This window comes from Myxine glutinosa, chromosome 9 (genome assembly GCF_964187855.1).
Source record: "Myxine glutinosa chromosome 9, kmMyxGlut1.1, whole genome shotgun sequence".
NCBI classification, from domain to species: domain Eukaryota; kingdom Metazoa; phylum Chordata; class Myxini; order Myxiniformes; family Myxinidae; genus Myxine; species Myxine glutinosa.
In genome coordinates, this window is record NC_136269.1 from 40995463 (window position 1) to 41013295 (window position 17833).

General features: G+C 43.1%; 1 protein-coding gene across 2 annotated transcripts in view; it reads right to left on the reverse strand.

The window, feature by feature from the left end:
* Positions 1-7538: 7538 nt before the first annotated feature.
* TERT (telomerase reverse transcriptase) overlaps positions 7539-17833 on the reverse strand; it is a 72982-nt gene continuing 62687 nt past the window's right edge. Inside the window, exons 13-18 of one of the 2 annotated variants that reach the window (XM_068127897.2) lie at positions 17471-17665; positions 13888-14017; positions 11170-11231; positions 10972-11096; positions 8086-8220; positions 7539-7904 (exon numbers count right to left, since the gene is read on the reverse strand). In XM_068127897.2, coding sequence (XP_067983998.2) covers positions 7801-7904; positions 8086-8220; positions 10972-11096; positions 11170-11231; positions 13888-14017; positions 17471-17665 — 751 coding nt within the window. In that variant the 3' untranslated portion in view covers positions 7539-7800. The remainder of the gene's footprint in view (positions 7905-8085; positions 8221-10971; positions 11097-11169; positions 11232-13887; positions 14018-17470; positions 17666-17833) is intronic. The other variant, XM_078784301.1, reaches the window with a different exon arrangement.

Genomic DNA, 17833 nt, shown 5'->3' on the forward strand with positions numbered 1-17833 from the left:
AGATCAAGTCTGGTTTGTCAGAAGCAACCTGTATGGAGAGATCAGTCAAGTTTGAGCGAAGGCCCCGGATGTTTGAGGTCCATACCGTTAATGAAGAGGAAGGGGGAGCATCGGATACAGAACAGGGGGAGGGGTTGGGTAAGATGTGGAAGAGGAGGAAGAGGGAGGGAGAGCTGTTGAAGGTGTGTCAGAGATTTCAGAATAGCTAGGAGAAAGGGAAGGATGGGGCGGACAAAAGGTTTGACGGTGATTGGGTGAGGCACAGTGAGGTGTTATTTAAGGGGGTGGGGGGGCAGAGCGAGGAAGAAGGTTGGGGGAGATGGAGGTGAGAGTTGGAAGGGGAAAGAAGTGGGGAGGACGCTTTGAGGAGGAGGGGTGAGAGGGGGGAAATGCACTAGAGCAGAGCGTCGCAAAAGGGGCGACTGTGCTTGTGGAGTGCTAATAGTATCAGACTCAGTAGGATCTGGAGAGGTGGAGAAGGAACAATAACAGGTTCCATCACTTTATAATGGGTTTCAGACACATTGCGTTCTGACACTTGGCTCATCACTACAATAGATACCTGGGGTTCACTTTCATGGGTTGGACGTTGTTTGGAGGATTGGGGTCACAATGCTTTCGGCAATACGTTTACGTACTGTATGTCCATTGGACAGTTCCACATTAAAAAAAGAGTTGCCAATTCGATCGATTGCATGACCAGTGAGCCATTTAGATCCAAGGTCGGGATTCAGCACGAAAATAGGATCAAACACATTGATGACACGTGGACCTGAGGTCCTGTCATGGTACCACTTCTGTTTAAACTGGTGGTCAGTAACTCTGGACGAATCAGGGATGAGCGTTTTTTTTAGCACTCTACCGAACATCATTTCTGCGGGTGTGTGGGGGCGTGTCCTATATGCAAATCACACACGTGACAACTTGGTCTGCAGAGAGCTGTCATTCACCTTTTTGAGACTACTCTTAATCATCAGGACAGTTCTCTTAGCCTGACCATTCGGAGCATGTTTGAAGAGAGCACTGCGATACTGCTTGATACCATTTTGTTTCAGGAAATCCTGAAACACGGCGCTTGTGAAACATGGAGCCATTATCGCCAATTATACAATCAGGTAAACCATGAGTGGCAAACGTGGTACTTAAACTCTCAACCGGGATTTTGCTAGTACAGGATGTTGAGGCTCAACATTTGAATCACTTTGAATGAGCTTCGATTACAACCAAAAACATCTTTCCTAAGAATGGTCCAGCGTAATCGATGTGAATTTGAGACCATGGTAGTTTTTCATCTATACCTAGGTTTTGATCTATACCTGGCCACCAAACATGGCTCCTGGCAATTAATGGTTCCAATACTTGGATGTGATTCACATAGCTTAAAACACACCTTTTTCTGAATGTTGGGTGGCACAATAACCCTGTTGCCCCACAGCAGGCACCCAGAATGCAAGGACAGCTCATCTTCACGAGCTCGGTATGGTCTTCATGCTCTTGTGGAACTCATAGGGTACGGTTGACCATCTGCCACTGATAACACATTGTTTCACCATAAATAGGGTCCTGTCCACATTGGTCCATTATTCATTTTGTTTGGAAGTGATTGGTGCATTATCACAATCACACACACTCATTGCCATTAAAAAAATCTCTCCTGGTACAGGTACATTATCTGGGTTAACAGGCAGTGGTAACCTGCTCAAGGCATCAGCACAGAAAGGCTCACTGCCAGGACGATACCTTTTAGAATAGTCAAAGCCTGCTAACTCTCAGCCCAATGCTACATGTGGGCAGAGGCCTACGGGTTAGTTCCTTTACACTTATTGAACAGGGATTGCAATGGTTTGTCTTCGGTTACGAGTACAAAATGTCGACAGAAGAGATACTGATGCATCTTTGCTACACCAAAAATACATGCTGGACCTTCTTCTTCAACCATTGAAAAGATAGGCTCCACAACTGACAGTGTGTGATGCATCGGCTGCAGAATACCGTCAACGTTTTGTTGCTGTAACACACAACCAATGCTGGGATGAGGCATCACAGATGAGAACAATCGTAGAACATTAATACTGTTACGGTTTTTAGAACCTTCACTTTGTAAATTCAGTATTAAAATTTCCTATGTACATTTCCCCTCTAATTGGCTGTTAATTGAAATGAGTGCACCGTAGCTAGTCCATCGCATGCACGTAGCAAATAATAGGCTTCCCTCGATAGTTATCTCTTTATTCTATGTCAGTATAAGGCTCTGTCTCCCATTAATTGACTCTGCATTGCACCGAATTGAAATAAGATAGATTCCCTTTCATTGCCAAAAACCTCCATTGCCAACTGCATTACCAACTGCATTTGCCGCCATTGAGCACACGGCCAGCTCGGAGAAGAAAGGCGTGTCTCCACCTCGTCATAGGAAGGAGGAGTGAGCCAACCCCGATCAACCAACCAAGCACGAGGGGTTTGGCTAGAGAGGGCGGAGAAAGAACGATCGGGCAGTTTCGCGAACGTTCCAGGGTGTGGCACTATAAAACCCGTCGCCCGGAGCCTCCCACAGCAGTCCACCGGGCGTTGTTGTTGAGAGTTCAGTGGAGGAGGAGCAACAAAGTCGAGTTCAGTGGAGGAGTGAGCACTGCGAAAGTTGAGTGAACAAACCGCAGCTTTGAGACCTCCGTAGTCCAGCCCCCCTGTGACACGCAGCTTCGACCCGCTGCTACGCGGGAACCAATTGCTGTGGGATCGGTGGCCGTCGAGGTCGAGCCCGACGTCCCGTGCGGGAGTAAACTCCAGCTGCACCTTCCTCCCCTTCCAGCCTGTCATTCCTATCATCATTCCCCGTGTAAGTCTGATTGTCGTCCGTCCTTTATGTTGTCCTGGGGTATAAGTTAAGCCTGTTTAGATAAGCTAGTAATTGCTCTGTGTCCTTCTGATCCTTCCATTTCCCTGTAAATTTCATTTCATCTCTTTTCTGCTTTGGTTGTGTGTAAATCTATCTATAATTCCAGTAATCTCTGTGTGTTTGTTTGTTTGTACGTTTGTTTGTCTGTGACCGCTGTTTCTCGACAACCACGGGTCCGATATACTTTAAACTTGCCAGGTATATTGCTGGGGACCCGAGGATGTGCCTTTTCAAGGTTTCATATTAATCGGACAATTACTTACCGAGCTATGTCCAAAAAACGATTCAACCAATCAGAGAGCAGCGAGCTATCGCGTGTGCCGAACGTGGCGGACACACTCTGCCTCGGATGGCACATTTGAGAGCGTATTCATTTATTTCACGTTTGCAAACTATGTTGCCGCTATGTTGGCGTTAAACTATGTTTTAAAACTAATAAAAACCATTTCATCTAAATAGAGGGGGGGGGGGGGGGGGGGAATTGTCACTGTACTCGCAAGCCGTTCGCCGTTCGCTTTGGCGTTGCGAATGGACCAAAACATTTCATGCACCAAACCATTTCATGTAAAGCGTTCGCCGTTCGCTTTGGCGTTGCGAATGGACCAAAACATTTCATGAACCAAACCATTTCATGTAAATAGAGGGGGGGATATAATTTTAGATATAGATATAGTACGGGCATGCCCTAGTAATTAATAAATCCTGTTCTTCCTACCTTGCCTTCTTTCCTTTACATTCGTTCGTCCTTGTCTTTTCCCAATTGAATACCTGTGGCACGATTTGGCCAACGACTACGAATCGGGTCTAGTTTCTGCTAATGGTTCGTGCCGCGGCTGCTAATCCACTCGGCAATTAACATCTTGTCCGCGGTCGTGAACGGGGTTGCTCACCTGCCTCTCCGGAGGGAGCTGGGCAACTTCAGGACTCACGTCGGTCAGTCACAAACAAGGGGATTAATTCCCCCTTGGTAAGGGGAAAAGGGCCGACGTTGAGATCCGTAACAATACTTTAAATGAACACTATTATTACTTTTTGGATGTGATTATTATCAATACTTTATTGGAATCTCCCACGATGAAGCTAACTCCGAGGGCCTTTCACTCACTCACAACAGGCAGGTTGGTGGTCTTTCTGTCTTCTACCGACTCCTCTCCGGCCTTGCTCCCCCAGCTCTCTCTGGGTTCTGTCCCGCAAATATTCCTACAGGTCGCACAAGATCTGCCTGCAACCCTCTTATGGTTAAACTGCCAAAATCAAGACTCTGTGCTCATCTTCACTTCTTCATTCCTCCCACCTCTGGAACAAACTCCCTCACTCTCTTCAATCCCACTCCTCTCTCCAGGTCTTTAAAACAGCTGTTCACTACCATCTCTTATCCCCCATCCAAAACCTTGATCTTTTCTACCCCCGTTAATTCACCCCAGATCCACTTTTTTGAAATATCGACTTATTTCCTTGAAGTCCAGCTGTGTCCATGTGTTTTTTTTTTTAATCTTTCCCCTCCCCACCCTCCAAGCCCTCTCCCTCCCACAGATCTCCCGATATCCCTGCTCTCAAATGTTGTACTCGTGTGCTTCCCCCTCTCTCCCCATCTTGTCTCCCACTCCCTTTATTTCGTCTTATGTGTCCGTTTGGTTTTTTTTTGTCATTAATGTTCGCTCTTACACGAGCCTCTATCTTGTATACAAAAAAACAAAAAAACAGCAACCATTTCGCCTCGGCAAATGCCTTGCTGCACTGCGTGAACCATTGCCATTCAACATCTTTACGAAGGAGTTTGTGGAGAGGTTCAAGAACGGTGCTTAGATTCCAAAGTTACAGCAATAGTTCAACATACCCAGGAACGCTTTGAGCTCAGGAGTGTTTGCAGGAGTAGGAGAATCACTGATAGCCTCAGTCTTGGACTTGCTGGGCCTTATGCAGTCAGCATGGACAATACGACGGAGAAATTCCACTTCTGGTAACATAAATCTACACTGGTCAAGTTTCACCTTAACACCAGCTTCGACAAGACGTTTGAGAACCATTTCAAGGTTACCCAAGTGTTCAGGCTCGGTGCGGCCAGTGATCAAACCATCATCTTGAAAAATGACAACATTGGGAATTGATTTTAGCAGATTCTCCGTATTGCATTGAAATATAGCAGGGGCCGATTTGATGCCGAAAGCACAGCGATTATACACAAACAACCCCTTGTGAGTGTTACAACACGTGTTCTTCATGAAGTCCTCATCAAGCAACATCTGAGTGTAAGCAGATTCCAAATTCAAGCGGATAAACGTCTTCCCACCAGGAAGTGTAGCGATGGACAGAAGGCAACGATCCAGCTTGGAAAAGCTGTTGATTGTTGTTTATAATCACTACAAACCCGAACACCACCATCAGAACACCACCACCGAACAGACTTTAATACAGGGACAATTGGACATGCCCAATGACTGAACTCAACAGAACTGATAACACCTTCCTTCTGCAGGTGGTCAAGCTCTGCCTCGACTTCAGGATGCATCATGTGAGGTACTGACCTCGCTTTACAAAAAAAAAAAAAAAACTGGCTTTAAACACTTTCATCCACATCGATTTTAGCTCTAACTCCCTTAAAGCTACCGCCTCCACCTTCAAACTTCGAGGGGTATTTGTCAAGAAAAGCATTGTGATTAACATCAAAAATAGGGGCAATACCCCATGGTGCTCACCTGGTAGAATAAAGCAGTATACGACACTGACTAAATATTTTAAACAGTACCATGGTATTTTAAACCAATTTCAATGGTTGCTAGAAGACACGGCAGCATGTAGAATCACACTAATGTAACCATAAGACTTTAAACAAACAAAAAATATCTATTTTTGGGGGAAAATCTACAGCCTGTGGTCTATGAATCCTCCTCCCCCTCCCCTCCATAGACCCTGAATTTTTTTATGCCATGAACAAACGTTGACGCATTTATGGGTGATCAAGCTTGTGGTCAAGTTTCATTGAAATGGTGTGCGTAGTTTCTGAGAAGAAAGCAAATACCTATTTTGGGGGGCAACTCCCCTCCCCCCCCCCCCCGCCCCCATAGGCCACCTTACACCACAATTTTTTTACATGCCGGGAACAACCTTTTTGAAATACCGACTTCTTTCGTCGAAGTCCGAGCAGTGTCCATTTGTTTTATACCTCTCCCACCCCCACCCCCCCACTTCCTTCCCCTGCCCCCTATCTCCAAGTCCTCTCCCTCCAACAGATCTCTCGATGTCCGTGTTCTGTACTGTTGTACTTGTGTGCTTTCCTCTCTCTCCACATCTTCTCTCCCGCTCCTTTATTATATGTTTTATGTGTCCGTTTATGTTTTTTTGGGGATTAATGGTAGCTCTTACACGAGCCTCAATCTTGTATACAAAAATAAATAAATTAAAAAAACACGGTACATCACGGGTGTTGGACAGCTAATAAGTTCGCAACTTCGCATTCACAGATCTGAGTACTGGCCTCGTGGTCTCTGGCTAAATAGCATTTTGAAAGTTTCTGAGCTCATTATGGACGAGGTGGCCCTTGTGTCCAGCTCCATAGCCACAGGATTATTATTCAGCTCGACATCCAGAACAACAGATTTTTTTCCCGACATACTGAGCAAATCATAGTCCTCAGAAGCAGGAGGTGTTGCTTGACCACCGGTCACTGGTACAGCCAAATCGATTATGTGGTGAGTTGTACCATGGTGGGATGCCTAACGACACATCTTGCTTGCATACCTGGCCAGTTTTTCCGTAGTTATGACAAGAGCAATATTTGAAATGACAGGTGGGGAAGGTGACTACTATACTACCACCACAACACCAGCATGATTTAGCTGTTGGAGATCCAGACCATCCACTGCTTTGCTTTGGCACAGAAGAGCTCACCCTCTGAACTGACTGAGGTGTTGTTTTGAACAGATCAGTGACACTGAGGTTTTCTGGGCTTCTCGACCGACGATGACGATGAGGATTTCAGTTTGTTAACGTGAAACAAACTCGACTGGGAGTTCTGCTCCCTGTTGGTGACAACACGCAGCCTCTCATCAGTCGTCATACAGGCACTCGAAATCGACATGGCTTTAGACAGATCGAGATTTGGAATGGCCAACAATTTCCAGAGGATCGTTTCCTTGTTGATGCCAATAACGAAAAAACATCCCGCAGCATCTCGTCCAAATTGGCACCAAATTCACAATGTTTTGTCAACTGGTGGAGGTCAGCAACAAACTCAGATACCGACTGACCTTTCTTCCTCCCATGTGTGTAGAACTTATACCGGGACATGATTTCCCGGGTTTCAGCTTGAGGTGTTTGTCCACAATCTCGACGAGTTAAATCGTAGGTTTTGGCCTTTGGTTTATCAGGTGAGTGGAGGTCCTTCATCAGGACATACGTTGTGTTGCCACACAGCCTGAGCAGAACGGTCCAATGACGATCAGCATCTTCTGCCACCGTCATCATGTTAGCGATGAAGTACTGTTCCAAATGATCGGCAAAATCTTCCAAGTCCTCGTCTGGTTGAAACTCCGACAGAATCACCACCAACGCCATAGTGGGCAATGATAAATGCGCAAAATGACAAACTCGTTGCCAATTGCGACTTATCTGCAGGATTTTGGGGTGAAAGGCAAAACGACACTCAAGTCTCCACGTTTATTCTGCCCGGGTCACAAGTGCACATGCACGTCGTGGTAACTTTACATCCTGATGTCAAGAAATCCTGATGAGAAACATGCTGAAAAGACAAGATAGCTATATTGCACACACAAATCTTTAAAAAAGCATTTCTCCATTTTGTTTTTATTAACATTCATTCTTTTCTTCTTCAGTATGCTAGCTTCTACATTATCAAAATAAAAAAGCACATTATGCGGCACACTTGCATTCAAATGTCTTAATCGCTAGTCCAGCAGGAGGGAGAAGTCCTTGTGCAAAGCAGGCTGTGTGATCGAGTCCAGCAGGAGGCGAAGTCCAGGTGCCAGCAATTGTTCAGCTTGCCGTTGAGCTGTGCAACCACATAAAACAATCATTTGGCACAATTTCAGAAATTACGGCGCTCACCCTTCACCAACTTACCACCGCTCACACTAACCACCTGACAGGCAAATTACACAATCAGCTCTTTATAAGCCGAAGTCGAGTACCTTCTTTCCAGACCTGTGGCAGTCTGGCCTTGCTAGACTTGCCTTGTGAAAGGGCCCTGAGGATAGGTGTGTACATAGGGTGATGCTTGGACAACTTGGTGGTAAAAGCGTGGCTGCAAAGCCAGTCGAAAATCTCGGCTCTGAGCAACCCGTGTGTGTCCACTTCATGGAATTGACCTGCCGAGCCAATGGTTTCAGATCAGAGAGGTTAGCCAGATGTTCACATTTTTGAATAAATCAACGAAAAACACTTGAATACGAGATAAATTTTAAGGCTTTAACATGTAATTAAAATTGTATCAATGGGGCCACATTTCACAAAACGCTTTAGCAATTTAAGTATTAATGGCAACACTTCTGTGCATATGACAAATAAGGGGCCATTTGCATGTTCAATATTCAGTCTCTTATACAATTGTACGAACATGCAACACCACTGTAATTAGCTTTATCTCCATGCGAGTCTCCGCTATCTATGTATTGGCTGCCCGTATCAATATTGCAAGGTACGGCTCTTTACAATTCAGTTGTTTGGAATGAAGAACTGAACCAAAGATTCAAATCGATTGAAAATTTACACCTTCCAGAAAAATGGAATCCATCTATACTTTTGGAAAATGGGCTGCTCAGCATCGTGGGTATGATCTGCCTATGATAAGGTAGGCAGATGATCCACTGCTATAACGTCTGACTACCATAAATGGGGCACTTATACAAAGCCACTACAACTGGATTGGAAATTGGAAGAGAGAGAACGACTACTCATTTAATGAAAGAAGCAATCAAGAAAATAACCTTTTCATACAGTTGGACCCCGACATTCATGGTCCCAACATTCGCGGAGCACGCGTATTCACAGTTGATAAAATGCGACCTGCTTCTACATTCACAGCCCTGTGCTTCGTGTATTCTTGGTTTTTCACAGGATTTTTGATTTTCCCTTATGAATCACGAACCGCTGGAAACCTATCCCCTTTTACCCATTGAAACAATGCCCCCACATCCATGGATTTGATATTTGTGGCATTTTCCAAGAACGTATCCCCTGCGAATGTCGGGGTCCGACTGTACATCAAAGTCAAAACAAAAACAGCGTGGTCAAGGCCTAGCTGGTTGAGTGCAATTTTGCTGAAGAGGAAAAATGAACATCTCCTTGGTCAAGATAGTGTGGAGCTGAATCCCTTTGAGACAATTGATGATGAAAGGGGACATGGCTGCTACACAAACGTACAGATAGCGTTTGAAGCACGTGTTCAAAGACTGATGGTAGTTTAATGTCAGGCTCAGCAGTAGTACGACATTGTTGTCTGAAGGACTCTGGATATGTCCAATATAAATGGGATGGGAAACATGCATACATGGAAGATGGTCACAGTCTCTAACTAAAAAGTAAACATATGTACAAGTCACTCCTCCAACAAATTATCGAAGGACAAGGTTATCATCTCTGACAATCGATGTTCTGTACATGCAAAAAAAGACCAATGTTGGTGTAGTACAGGCTTGATGGGCCGAATGGCCTCCTCCTGCATCAAAGTTCCTTGCATGTCCTTGTACATTCATAATACAGGAAACTGCAAAGCAAACTCAGTTTATATAATGCAGTAAGGGAGGCCGGAGGTGAAAAATAAAAAAACCTTTCCTTATTCCATTCAAATTAAAGAAAAAGTTATGGGGAAGGAGTTGGCCTAACAAAAAGGCCAAATTCTTGACAAAGAATAAATAGAAGAAAATTTGATTGACATTAAGCAAAGTTAATCATAATTAGTAGAGTACATGTTTAATATGAACATGCAACTTTAAAGTCTCACATTAAAAAGGGGGCTAAGATCATCCTTATTACCTCTGCCACCAAAGGTGGATGGAGGTTATGTTTTCACCCCTGTCTGCCTATCCGTTTGTTTGTTTGTCAACAAGATATCTCAAAAAGTTGTGGATGGATTCAGACGAAATTTGGCAGAGATGTAGCGTATGTGACAAGCACGAAATGATTAGATTTTGGTGAAGATCCGGATTCGGATACTATAATTTTAAAAGTGATTCTTCACCATTGGGAGATAGGGTCAAAAACGATACATAGCAGGACATCTCAAAAAGTTGTGGACGGATTTGGATGAAACTTGGTGGACTGGTTGGGTGTCTGACAAGGACGATTCAATTCGATTTTAGTGAAGATCTGAATATGGATTCGGATACGAGAGTTATTTAATTTTTTAAGTGATTCTTCACCATTAAGTGATAAGGCTAAAACCAACATATAGCAGGATATCTCAAAAAGTTATGGATGGATTTGGACGACACTTGGTGGACAGGTTGTAAGCGTGTGACAAGGAAGAAACGATTCAATTTAGGTGAAAATCCGGATCCGGATCTGGATCCGGCTCGTGGAAACTTTAAAGCGATTCTTCATCATTGGGAGATTGGGCCAAAAACCATACATAGCCGGATATCTCAAAAAGTTGTGGACGGATGATTTTGATTAAATGTGATTCTGTATTGTGATTTTCTGGTCTACTCTAGGATACAAAACGTAAACTGTTCTTTTATCCTGTTTCCAAACAAATGTAAAATGTAATCCTTTAGAACGCCAAACTATTTTCCCTTAAAATGTGAGTAAGTTGGCTATTTTCATGCAAATGTTCTGCAAATCCAACATTTAAAAAAAACAAATAAATATGACACTCCAGCTGCACCTTCAGCAAAGAAATTCTATAAGTAACGAATCACAGCATGACCTCCAAGAATGATACATCAAAGGATTAAAGAGGAAAGATTCCTGTTGACAATTCCTATAAAGGAAGAGTTTGGGAAAACAAATCATGAAATTGGAAGAAGTGAAGACAGATAGTCGTTTTATTTCTTCAATTGCTACATTTTTTGTTTCCTTTCTTGAGACTGTCCAACTAGCGAACACTCTCGTGACCTCACCGCGATTCCGCATCTGCACCATGTCCCAGCAGCAGTTAGCAGAATCGGTGACAACATCAAGGAAAAATCTTGGATTCTTGGAAATGTGCTGGTGACCTGGGAGCTGACATACACAGGCATGAAACCTGCAGCAATGTTAGCAAGCAATAAGTGGGAGCTCAATAATGAAATTAATGCTACAATTAAGAAATGAACTACCTGAAGGCCTGCAGCAGGAGGATCTTGTAAACATTGAAGAGCACGGTCCGGACACTGTTCAACTGTGGTGCATGATCAGGAAAGAGCATCGCAAAAGAAACATGACCAAAATTACTATTAATCAGTTTCTCTTTCTTCAAAATAGTCAAAGAGTCACACAACTACACACACTGTCGATATGTTAATACATATTACAGCATGACCCACAGAAACCTTTATTAAGGAAACTTAAGTACGTACAGGAAAATTCCATTTAGCCGACCACAAGGAATTATTAAACACACAACCACCCTCTCTAGTCCTCTTTTCAATTTGTAATGGACAGGATGGCCCTTTGTGAAAGAGCACACCTTTATAGCATCACAATAAAACAGCAGCTTTAGTAAAATAAAGGAGACCCACCAGGGCCCGAATCAGACAGCGTAGGGTTAGCACACTTCCAAATGAACAAGAAATCATACAGGAAAATTTAACACAGGATGCCAATCATGCCTGTGCTGCATCAACTCCACAATCACCCATACAAACCCTAGCTACCTAGCATTCCTGCCACCTCGACGTATAACTCTACCCCAATACTTCAAGGTACTTATATAATTCCAGTTAAAATGTATCTACTATTTCTGCTACCACTACATTTCCAGGGAGACCATTCCATTAATTACTTACTCCCTGACTGAAAGACTTAGGCCCTACTACTAATCTTACTCTCTTCTTCTTTACAGTAATATTGTGAGCTCTGGTTTTGTCACTGTCTCTTCTTTTGAAAATTTCTACATTTTGTTTATCAAGGCCTCTACCCTTCATTATCTAAAACATCCATATTTGATCCTCTCGCTCAGCCCTTTTAACATACTGCTTTATTGCAATGGCAAGGCCTGGCCCGGGTTCCCGCAAGAATGATGCGATAACGTGAGAGCGGGGGAAGGCGTCACAGTTTCTCATCAAAAATAGAACACAACTTATGAAACATGAACCAGAAGCACAGCATTACATTACAGCCTGAACTTGCTCCCACTCTCAACCCCGGCCTGCTCTCGCTCCACCCTAAACCCGGCCTGCTTTCGCTCCACCCTCAACCCTCAACCCCGGCCCGCTCTCGCTACATCCTCAATCCCGGCCCGCTCTCACTCCACCCTCAATCCCGGCCCGCTCTCGCTCCACCCTCAACCCCGGCCCGCTCTCGCTCCACCCCTCAACCCCGACCCGCTCCACCCTCAACCCCGGCCGCTCTCTCTCCCTCTCCCTGCCCTCAACCCCAGCCTGCTCTCACTCTGCCCTCAATCCCGGCCTGCCCTCAACACTGGCCTGCTCTCACTCTGCCATCAACCCCGGCCTTGCTCTTTGCCCCACCATCAACCCCAGCCTGCACTCACTCCGCCCTCAGCCCTACACTCACTTGCTCCACCCTCACCCCTGACCTTAACAAACATAAATTTCACCAACGTCATAAATTGTGTTTCACCAAAGTCATAAAACTCAAGGAATCGAGTTAGTTAATCTGCTGGAGTGGTGTTTAGATTTCATGGGGATAAAATCGGATTCAGAATCTATGATTACACTACATTTCAGAAACCCAGATGAGCCGAGTGATAATTGGAGGTCATGAACAGGTTTTACCCGAGGATACTTATGATGATAACTGCATACAAATCTTGAGTTTCTTGAATGTAGTTGCCTCCGCCACCAAAGGTGGATGGAGGTTGTGTTTTCACCGTGTCCATCTGTCTGTTTGTTAGTAGAATATCTCAAAACCTTGTGGACAGATTCGGACGAAATTTGGTGGATAGGTTGGGTGTGTGACAATGACAAATTGACTAAATTTTGGGGAAGATCCATATCCAGATCCGAGTATTTCTTAAGTGATTCTTCAATATTTGCAGATGGGGTCAAAAAATATATATAGCATGATATTTCAAAATGTTGTGGATGAGTTATGACAACTAGGTGGACGATTTGGGTTGGTGACAAGAATAAGCCGATTAGACTTTGGTTCAGGTCCGGATCAATATTATGGTCCTGTGTGACCAATTATGTGCCAAAGTATAAGCAGAATGACATGTCCTTTCAAGTTGAATGAAATAGAAAATTTATTGAAAAAAAGAAGTAGTTTGCAATAGGAGACTTTCAAAATGACGTATGAATGCTAAAATGAGGTCTTTTGCACATGCTCTGTGTGTATGTTCACACTTATTTAATTCGGCTTGCAGGGCACTTTTAAGCGGCCGTTTATAAAATCATATTTTCAACGTAATTTTCAGCATTTAGACGAAAGTGGCAATTTCAGAATTGTTAACTGTAACTGTTCTGTTCCTGAATGTAAATCGGACTCATGAGAATATAGGACCACGAGAAATATCCGTGGATAGGAGTCGGGGTCCTATCATTTCCTTTTCATAAAATTAGCTAGTGGCGGAAATGGTTATAACGCATAACGCACGCACACACACACACACACACCTCCTTTCAACATTGACCCTCACAACCCATATAACTACCCCCCCCCCCCCACCCCCCACTCCCAAACACGATTTATAGTAAATATCAGCATTTTTAACTTGCACTGTGCCCCAGATATGACAAAAAATTGGATTTTGATCGTAAAGCATTTTTGCAATCAAGTGTGTGTATGCATTTCAGCTCAAGCGTTCACAACTAAGAGGTTCATATTGGTCTCACAAGGTTGGTAAAGTTGGAATTACAAAATGAAAAGGTCACCTGAAGATCCAAGAACAATTTGTGGCATTTCAGCTTGAGCACCTTGAACAGTTTGTTGCGCATTGAATTTCCAGGAGGTCCAGAGCAGCTGTGGATGGTCAGCGTGGACCGCATGGACACTCCTACATAACTGGTGGCACAAGGAGGTTGGTAAAGTTGGAATTACAAAATGAAAAGATCACCTGAAGATCCAAGAACAAGACAACATCCAAGAACATCCAAGAACAAGAACCCAGAACAAGATCCAATAACAAGATCCAAGAACAAGACAAGACAACAGTCTCAACACAACAGTCTCAAGACAACAATGAATAGCAAAGGACCAATTTTGAAACAGGAAGTGAAAATGCCCAGACAGCCACACGTGCCAAGATGTATCGTGCAGTTTAAAAGCTTGTTTGTAACATTTTCTAAGAATCGTGGAGGAGCTACAACACAAATAATGCACAAACATGGAGATAAATACAAGAGACAACATCAGCTAGACTTCAGACTATCAAAGTGAACATTTTTGGGTGGTGTAATCTCATTTCCCAGGGCATTCTGGTAGGGTTCACAAACTTTAAGACATTGTAGTTTCCCTTTGGGCTGGAACCGTTACAATTTGGTTGCCCGAATCTTTTTTTCAGATACCCGACAAGTGTCCACGATGTTTTCCCTCATAGCTGTAATTCGATGAACTGACTCACTGGACGATGAACTGACTCACAAACTGACTCACTGGACCTTGGCGTTACTCACAATTGGTTGAACAGGAGTCTTGTGATCTCGGTACTGCGTTCCTTTGCAATTGCTAAATCAACTCTCAATGGCCTCTTCTGGACATTATTCATGGATTTTACAACTAACTGTCAGTGGAAATCAGCAAAAGGCTTTTCATTTCGAAAAACTATATTTGAAATCCAAGTTTTTGTGAACAGAAAACACACACAAAAAAGTTATTATTATGCAGCTATTTCAAGACGTACCGTAAAACCCAGACATTTGCAGGGGTTGTTCTTGAAAACTGCCGTGAATCGTGAATTTGAAAATGCCGAGGCATCGTTTCAATAGGAAAAGGGGGTTATGTTGGTGATTCATAAGCGAAAAATTAAAAAAGTGTAAGAACACTAATGCACATATAATTCGTTTCATTAAAAATGTTCAAAAATAAAAATACTGTAAACAATTCTGAAAGGTTAGCTCACTCCCTTGTCACAAGCGTCATGTTATTTTACCGTTTATTTTGCTTCAATCTTGCGTGGTCCCCAAAGTGCATCTTGATTCCGGAAATAGTTGCCATTTTAAATGCTTTGAGTTCAAGCTCGAAGGAAGACATTAAATTGCATAATTTTAAACGTCCAGGCATCATAGTTCTTGTATTAGAATGTAATTTTATTTTAGATCCAAAAGAAAAATTCATTTTTACTCATCATAAACCAGCATCGCTGATCAGCGTGAGATTTACTAATCGAGATTTTGCATGACACTTTAATTGTGTGTGGGCTAAAGGAATCATAAGACTTAAAACTAAACAATAGATACATATAATTAATCACTCGTGGTTCCCGATCAAACATTTATAATAACATAATTATGCGAGAAACCAAGCAACCCCTGCCCAACATCATAACCCATCTATAATTTCTACCCCCACCCCAACCCCCCTCCTCCCTCGTGCAGAGGGTTGGCGATCGTCTCTGTGAGCCAGGCTTTTTCCTCAAACAAAAAACTACCAACAATTTTGGGGGTCCGTAGGTGGGTGGGGATGGTTTATGCCCGCAAAAAACATGGGTAGCTGGAGCACAGCAGCTGCGAAGGTAGGAACAATATACATATAAAACGTCTGAACAACTGGGTTGCGTTAATTTTGAATCCGCAAAAATTGGGGTTTTACTGAATTTGTCAATTTAAACATGTAGTTAGTTCATGTCTGCTTGTAAAGCATTCATCACAATACAGTGTAGTGAGAGGTACATGCATGTGTACTGTATGCTCAGCGAACAAGCGGAACTGCACTTGTTATGAAGTTCGTTTCAAACTCACCTTCCGAGAACAAAAATAGTGGCCCTCGCGACAAGGGGATTAGTAATGGGTTTGAGATTTAATTCCCATATTTTTGATACAGTCGTGATTTAATTCTTGCCCATTATAAGTCGACATTACAACAGCGTGGATAAATAAAACCAAAGGAAGGTTTGTTTAGCAGATAACAAATTTGGGTGCTCACCGGGCTGGCAATCAGCAAGCTATGGTTGTCCGACAAAATGTTTTGGTTGTCCCAGGACATCGGACAACCTAATTCGTGAGCAAAGTCAGGGTACGCCACATTTGCGACATAAATTTTCTCTCCACGACCAACAGGGCCAATTAGGAGAAATTTCCTTCTCCCTATTAATGCAAACTCATTGGTTTTATCCATCCTCTATCCTCTGAATGCTGAGCGTAGAATGAGCAAGCATCAAACTAAACTCCCAGACCGAAAGGGTCACTCTAACCATTATATCACCGAGTCTTGTTTGCAACAAAGACAAGAGAATACACTGTCTGGAGGAGGTATAATCTTGCCCTGCATGTCGCACACGTACAAGCTACAGGATTATTTAAGGGAGTGTGTTTATGGTAAGGTATGAATTTTGCAAAATCCACCTCCATTTGTTACTTACTGTGGGTTATCTCTTCATAGTAGCAGAGATGTCTGCACTGTGCATTTATTTATTCTTTCTTTGTGCTGATAACACAATTGTTTTCTAGCTTAGGCAATGACCTGGGCCTAGTTGCTATAGGCCTATAGTATATCATGGATACAACAAAATGCAGCTCAATAATGCATGTGAATCTTCTTTGGGTTATCTATACATTGTTTACTGCACTCTACCATGTTAAGTATGCCTTGTAGTGTAAAAAACACCATGTTTGTGCAAAGTTTCTAAATACATTATAGAAATTAAATTGGGATTAAGTTTTGTTTTGTTAACCAAGCTATTAAGTTTGGCAAGTCCACATCAAACAAAACACTTCAAGAGGTGACCATTCTTATGGAACCATGGCCAAAACAGCTTCTTGATAATGTATTTGTGACAACAGTTAGGCGACTCCACCCTCCACTGCTCCACCATTAAAAAGCCCTATCCAGAGGCAAAAATGATATGTGGAAGGCCACCAAAAGGCAGTAATCTGGCACAAATGCTACATGTGAATGTGTAGAAGATGCATGTGTACGTACGAATAAGTTGGAATACAAAGAGACACTTGTTTGTCGTGTAGCGTGGTGCAGTGCATGGGTGGGGTGCATATGTGCCTTCGACACTGGAGATAGGCCTTCACAAGTTATTTGAAACGAGACAAAAGACAGGACAGTGGAATTACAGCCAAGTCGAGTCAATGACTTAGATTGGACATGTGTCTCAATTCCCTTAGCTTAGTTCATTTGTATTATCTGCCCAACTGTAAGCCACAATTTTAACAATTCCGCAAACATGCAATGTTCTCTGTCTCGTCAAACCAAATCGTGTCCCAGCTTTTGCACAGCCTTTGCACAAATAAAATGACGACATAAGAAATACACCACATAAACCTCAAAACCTAACCCAGAGGAACACACCCAGAGTAATCGGAGTACACCTCCAGTGTGCGTGTATCAAAGAGCAGGCCACACCATGGAAACAAGCAGTGTAGTGGAAATACCCTGACACCCCCAGATGTAGCACAGCCAACATCTTGGTCTGGTGAAAAATTCACCACAGTCTTCTGAATATTGCAGCGACATCCGTACTCCGGTACACCAGATAGCAGCGTTCTGAGGAACATCAATTTACAATATAACTAAATGTGCACTACAAGTGCGTTGGCTTAATGGGTTCGTTTTACATACATCTCATGTATCATCCAGAACTGCAGCAGACCAATTATTTTATGGTTTGAAGTTACTGAAGCTTAAAGACATTACCGCATACCAACAAAGTAT